The 7,381-nt window shown below is 35.5% G+C and overlaps 1 protein-coding gene across 1 annotated transcript in view; it reads left to right on the top strand.

Annotated features, from left to right (window-relative positions):
- Nucleotides 1-6,491: 6,491 nt before the first annotated feature.
- Nucleotides 6,492-7,381, top strand: part of LOC119836480 (ephrin-A4) — a 5,195-nt gene continuing 4,305 nt past the window's right edge. The window contains exon 1 of the mRNA XM_038361818.1: nucleotides 6,492-7,311. Within this exon, the coding sequence (XP_038217746.1) occupies nucleotides 6,938-7,311 (374 nt within the window). The 5' untranslated portion in view covers nucleotides 6,492-6,937. The remainder of the gene's footprint in view (nucleotides 7,312-7,381) is intronic.

The raw sequence follows: 7,381 nt of genomic DNA on the forward strand, positions 1-7,381 counted from the left end.
AACTCTCATACAAACTTTGATCCCCTATCAACTTTCTACCGCTAAGAAAGTAAGTAAGAATACTTACTTTCTTCGCGATAAAAATTATCCCATGTCCTTTCCCAATTTCAGTTCTATGTTCAGACAGATAGAGTTACGTTCGGATTTATAATATCAGTAGGGACTAGCTGCGCCCCGCGGTTTCACCCGCGTAAGTCCTTATCCCGTAGGAATATCGGGACAAAAAGTTGCCTTTATGTTATTCCAGGTGTCCAGCTATCTACGTACCAAATTTCATAGCAATCGGTTCAGCAGTTTTTGCGTAAAAGAGCAACAAAAGCACACACATCCTTACAAACTTTCGCATTTATGATATTAGTAGGAAGTAGGATATTCAGTTTATAAGTGAAGCCCATGTCCCCTAGTGGGGTATGGGACAGATGATATATATCTGTTTTCCTGATCGATTTTCTTTACGGACAAGTAGGAGATCAGCCTTCTGTGTCCTGCTATACGAAGAAATATAGTTTTTTAGAATCGAACCCGGGGACCTGGGTTCGATTCTACACTCACGCGTTAACCCGAAAGGCGGCGGTTCATTTTAAAAGCATTAATTTACTGATAATGCATATTTATAATTAAATGGGATTATCCCAGAAAAACCGAACCGAATGTTACAACCACAACACAATTGCCCTCCATACAATATTTTACGAGCATAAAGCCTTCTGTAACCAAAGTTTACGCGAAACAATGTAACTATGGCATTATTCGAGGAACAGTCTGTTATTGTGTCTGTCTGTGTGCTTTGTATGCATCGTAATTGCTTGAATATTTCTAGTCTGTAGTCGATTAGTAAGACAGAAATATAACTATCTCACTAATATTATAAATGTGAAAGTTTGTAAGTATGGATGGATATATGTATGTATTGATGTTTGTTACTCTCTCACACGCAAACTACTGAACCGATTGCAATGAAATTTGGTGCATAGGCAGTTGGTCAACTGAAATAACGCACAACACACAACGAGCGGCTTTCAAGTTGTCAAAACTAGATCAAATTTAAATGAGACCACGCGGGAGGCAACAGTTTTCAAGCGTAAAATTATCTTCAAAATCGGTTCACTCAATACAAAGCTATGAGGTAACAAACAAAATAATGCAGTTGAATTGTTAACCTTCTCCTTTTTTGAAGTTGGTTGAAACGGTAAGGATTGATGTGTTGTTTTTTAGTTAAACACATGTAAAATGCATCCATACACCTTCCTTCCTTTATGGCCCACATGGCGACGCGAGGTTATTTTAAAATACAATATAATAGAAAATAATAATTTGGAAAGTAATCATAAATCGCTTTCACCGTTGTTACGTAAACAGTTATTTTAGTATGGCTATAAAAATATCAAAAACAGAGCGACCCTTTTACGTAACGGGTTGTTAACAATGGCGAAAGTAGATAATATTGTTGTAGTTATTATTTTAAAATTTGTAGAAATTGCTTTTTGTATGAATCATTCTCTTATATGGGATATTGGTTAAACGATTCTTGGAGACAATTTGGGATAAACCTTTCTTTATTGATTTTTATAGTTTCAACCGACTTTAAAAAAGCTAAGTTCGTCGCATATTGTGTAAATTACAGCTTGGTAACTCAAATATTTATTTATTCAATTAGACTTCTTATAGAAGCACTTTCGAATCGTCATAACACAGTTTTAACATTTACCACCGGTTCGGAAAGCAGTTTCTACAGAGAAGAGCCGGCAAGAAACTCTGTTGTCTGTGGTGGTTCAGTGGTGAGGACCTCGGACGTTTATCGAAATGTCACTGATTCGAGATAAGACGAACATGCAAAAAAATCACCATTGCTTGTAGCGGTGAAGGAAAACATCGTGAGGAAACTGGCATGTCTAAGAATCAAAAGTTCGACGACATGTGACATCTGTCATCCGCTTGGCCAGCGTGGTGGATTATGGCCTGAACCCTCATAGGAGGCCTGTGTCTCAGCAGTGGAATATATGGGCTGATGATGATGATGATGATGATGGTGTGCATATGTTGGATGAACACAGTTCTTTTAACATTCCAATTACCAGAGATACGAATGTTTATGTCCCTTGCATTCCTTTCATCATCATCATCATCAGCCCATATATGTTCCCACTGCTGGGACACAGGCCTCCTATGTATTTCTTTTAATTTTATACTTTTTTTCCAACCACAAACAAAAATATCTATATATCTTAAAATGTGGCTTCTGTTCCATATATATAAAAGAGAATCTTGGAAGTGGACGTGTTAAAGTAAATAATATAGATATAGTATAATAAATATATAATATAGATAGAATTTATGGTATTGTCACCGATCCTTGATAAGTGTACAAAGTTTGAATTCAATCTGTCCGTTTGAAGTGGGTCAAAATCGAGTCTAAAGGAGTCAGTTACATACAAACATATAGACGGACAGGTGATGCTGATAAAAGCATGGTAGCCTGCTAAACCGACCTTATAAATAAAAACATTAATGTCTTCTTAAGGAAGTTGGTAGTAATGAAATCTCCAGCGGTTTCGGAGATTAGAATAATTAATGGACAGACATATAAATTATAACGTTTATTATATAACAGATGTATTACACATTAATTATAAAAGCTGCTAGTTTGATATTTCAAACAAACAAATCAATTTTATTTATTTGTCTACATTCATAGATTAAAATTACATTTACACAAATAAAATAAACATACACAAAGACGTATGTTATATTTATACAAACATGACGTTTATCTGTTTGTTTTCCGATAGCTCCACACTTGTATAACCTTATCGGAACATGACAGAATAACATGGGTAAATGTGTAGGTTTTCAATTTATTATTTTATTCGTTTGATATGTCTTTGTATAAAAAAAATGTCTTTTATTTTTTATCTGAATTTAAAACTAATATTATATTAAGAAAAGGAATGATTTCATGTTGTTTAAATTTTATAATATAACCATTAGAAAGCTGTCTCTTACCGAGTAACATCGGTTTTCGTTTATTTTCAGTTTGTTAGTTTGAACGCTCTAATCTCTTGAACTACTGGACCGATTTCAGAAGTTCTTTCACCGTTGGATATATACGTGATCCCTGAATGCTATAGGCTGTATATGTACCACGAGCGACGCCGCGGTGAAACGCTAGTCACATAAAACGAACCCATAGTAATTCAATCTCGTAAATTTATACGGAAGTATGAAAAAATATACGAAATCCATGAGTTAATTAAGTTATATTTCGTTTGTAACTTAATTAGTGACAATACTGTTTCAATGTTACGGACAGAAGTGGAGCGTGCGATGTAGGGTGAGCATTATTTGGGTATTGTTAGGACAGAATTTTTTGTATATTATGCATTCTAGTTTGCCATCGAGTATCGTATTTGTTTGTAGACATATTATATATCTTATTAGCTATGCCCCGCGGTTTCACCGACAATGTTGGAAATTGGATTACCCTTAGATATATAAATAAAAAAATGTTAATCTTTCGTTCTACTTACAACAATGTTATTATTATTATATGTATCACTCCTAGAGAAGGAACAGGTCCTCTTAACACAGGTATTACCTAGCAAGAGGGCCTGAGCCACAATCCACTTGTACAATAATGTAAAAACCTAAGAAATAAAGATTTATTATTATTGTACTAAATTATTATATATTACTGTATTAAATGTACATTTTGTTATAGTGTTAGCTTTTATTAATGTCACGCTAAGATTTTAAACACCGTTTGATTTTTATTATATAAGGCTAGACACTCGGTCCGGCTCCGCCCGGATATCAAGATTCCTGTTTTATCCCAAGCGAGCATTTAATCGGGATAAATAGTACCCTATCACCCTAATCAGCTCATGTCCCGTCTGTATACCAAATTTCGATAAAATCCGCTCTGTAGTTTCAGCGTGATTGACGGATAAACATTCAAACTTTCCCATTAAAAAATCTAAGTGTGATAGAGTGCTTCTCTCACGATTGCAAATATGTTGATAAATTATGTAACAAACTCTTTTAGACTCCATTTGAACCACTTCAAATGGACAGATATAATTCAAACTCTGTACACTTATCAAGGATCGGTGACGATGCAATAATTTCATGAGTTTATCTTATTATCGCTAGGATTATGTCATTTCATTACGTATATAATTATATACTAGCTGTGACCCGCGGTTGAAACCGCGTAAGTCCATATCCCGTAGGAATATCGGTATAAAAAGTGCCTATGTGTTATTTCAGTTGTCCAGCTATCTACGAAGCAAAATAGTATTATTATTCACTAATAGATGTCAGGAAAAAAAACACGAATAAAACACGAATGTGACATATTATAAAAAAAATTCCTAGCTAGATCGATTTATCGCCCCCGAAACCCCCTATATACTAAATTTCATGAAAATCGTTGGAGCCGATTCCGAGATTCCAATTATATATATATATATATATATATATATATATATATATATATACAAGAATTGCTCGTTTAAAGGTATAAGATATGCGTAATGAAACAATTTGTAATTGGCAAAGTTTTATTAGTTCGTGTACTAAATAGATCTTAATAAAAGGCTCTATAATTTTTATTGTTATACTCTGTATGAGAGTCAGTGAGACAATTTAGTTGATACTATCTTTAAAGTGCGTTTAACATTTTTTAACCACTAGCTGTCAAGCTGGCTGTGAAGCGAATTTATACAATAATAATAAAAATGTTTATTGATAACAAACTAATTAGGACTAAAATTACCAAGTCATATTGGTTTTAGTTTATTATCAGTTTCTTTTGTTAGTTTGAACGCTCCAATCTGAAGAACTACTGGACCAATTTCATAAAGTTCATATACCTAAAAAATTTATAATACAGTACTGCGCAGGAGCGTTTGTTATCCAAACTTCTCAATATAAATTTGTGGTCACTGTTATAAAGTCGCGAGTAGCGATGGGATGTCTTAATTAGATCGGGATTAAACTTATTTTGGAAAAATATCGTCAGTGAGGGTAAACGATTTTTCGGTATCCAATTATTTAATTAGGGTTTTTCAGTTTTATTCTGCATCCGTTATTCGTTGAGTTTATTAAGATTTTTTTATCACTAGCTGTACCCGCGACTTCGCCGCAGTCAATAGATTTTTGACGAGGTTTTTTTAGAACATTAATTACTTGCGTAACGTAACCTACAATGGACCTTACGCCTCTCCAAATGTTCATGGGCGGTGGTAGCGATTACCACCAGGCGTCCCACCAGCTCCATTGCCGACTGTGACATTAAAAATATCCTCTCTCGAAGATGTGTTCAAACAAGATTGTATATTGTAATCTTTTATAACATTGTCGGCAATGGAGCTGGTGGGTCGCCTGTTGGTCACTACCACCGTCCATAAATATTTGGAGAGAGGTCTGCAATCGATCTTACGCCTCTACAAATTGCGGACTTAAAATTGGAAAGGGATTAAATAAGAATTAACGAGAGGAATAAAGGAACGGACTGGGAAGGGCAAGGAAAAGGAAGGGCCCCCGGTGATATAACGTATATTTAATCATAGCAAATCGAGGTTAAGCAAAGGTTGGCACGGGAATATATTGGATGGGTGAGCATTGGTAGTTTTAATTATTTTTAATTTGAATGTTCCTTTGAAAATTAATCGCTTTAATTTATATTTAATCTAAGTTTCTTAGAAAATGAGATTTCTTATTTTAGTAATTTTATTCAATTACTCTCGTATACATCCATTTTTAAAAGTATTTTATAAAAGATATTAAGTACATCGAGGTATGTAAATAATTATTCTTCAAATAAACGCCATAAGCTGTAACTATAACTCATCAAAAATGGCGCCTTAGCTAAGCATCCGAGAAAAAATAGTGTCATAAAACACGTATGCAATATAATAATACCCATATTATTCTGGTTATAGATTATAAATATTGAAAGAGATTTTCATTCCTGTTAATACGACGCATAATATTGTAAGGAAACCATAAATTAACGGAATAACGCAGGTTATTCACAATTTTACTATCCTATGGAGCCTATTAAAATATTTTCTCCATATTGCATCGTCATAGACCTCGTAAAACCTCTATTTGAGCTTGCGAGCTTAAAAGCTTGGTGCTGATGCATTTTTTACTTAACGACTGCGTTCATTTTTTCTGATTTCAACGATGCATAAGAAGGAAAAGTTTTTATAGAGAAACATAAATTAAAAATATTAACAAAATCAAAATAAAGTTCATAATCTAATAGAAACCCACATTTTTAAAATAATTCATATTGTACCACTAAATTCTCTACAGTTCATAGCGTAGAAACGGATAAATAAAATTGGGTCTTTCAAAATGACGCTTACTTTGGGGCTTCCTAAACGACTTTCAAAGTTCGAAGCTTGAACGCAGCTTCGAAGGGGCGGGGTGAGGTGAGAGGGGGAGGGAGTCGCATGCGTACAGCGGGCTGGGGCAGCATTCCATTAGTTCGGCCGACCGCCGCTCGGCGCTACGTTTGCCTACCGTGTCCGCGACGCCCGCTCCATACAAAGAACGCCTCAGTATTGTAAAAAATCTGTGATGTATTGATTAATTCCAACGTATTTCAAACACAAAAAGCATCCCCGTACAAAATCGAACGCGTTTCGGTCGTAACAATAACAGTTTCAGTGATTATTTTGTGCTTTTGAAGGGGCCACGTCCCATGAAATTCCACATTTATCGACGGATAGGATCTTGTGTGTGGGGCGAACATGGTGGACAACACAGTGATGAGTGAAAACTTTTATGTTGTGTTATAAAACGGATGGTTTTATGAACGTGATTATAAATAAAGTTCGTATCTAAATATGGATCGGTATGTGGAGAGTGCGTAGATAGAAGTGCCTACCTGTGTTTGGATATGCTAGTGTAGTTTACACAGTTCAGAATGGTGGCGTACGGTTACTTCGGTTTGCGGCAGACGCCTTGGACCCTGTTAGTCCTAATTTTCTTCATCGAAAGCGTCATGGGCAACTACGCTAAGTCATTTTACATACACTGGAACACGACCAACAGTATATTCAGAATAGATAATACCGACCACGTATTCGATCTGAATAAAGGCAACGCGCAATTTGAATACGACCAAGTGAATATAATATGTCCAGTGTACGCACCAGGCACGTACGAGGAGGACACCGAGAAGTATATAATATACAACGTTAGCAAAGAGGAATACGACTCGTGTAGGATAACGAATCCAAACCCTCGCATAATAGCGATATGCGACAAGCCGCACAAACTGATGTTCTTCACGATCACATTCAGACCTTTCACGCCGCAACCGGGCGGGCTGGAGTTCCTGCCCGGGAAGGACTATTACTTCATATCC

The sequence above is a fragment of the Zerene cesonia genome, chromosome 24 (assembly GCF_012273895.1).
Source record: "Zerene cesonia ecotype Mississippi chromosome 24, Zerene_cesonia_1.1, whole genome shotgun sequence".
Taxonomy (NCBI): Eukaryota; Metazoa; Arthropoda; class Insecta; order Lepidoptera; family Pieridae; genus Zerene; species Zerene cesonia.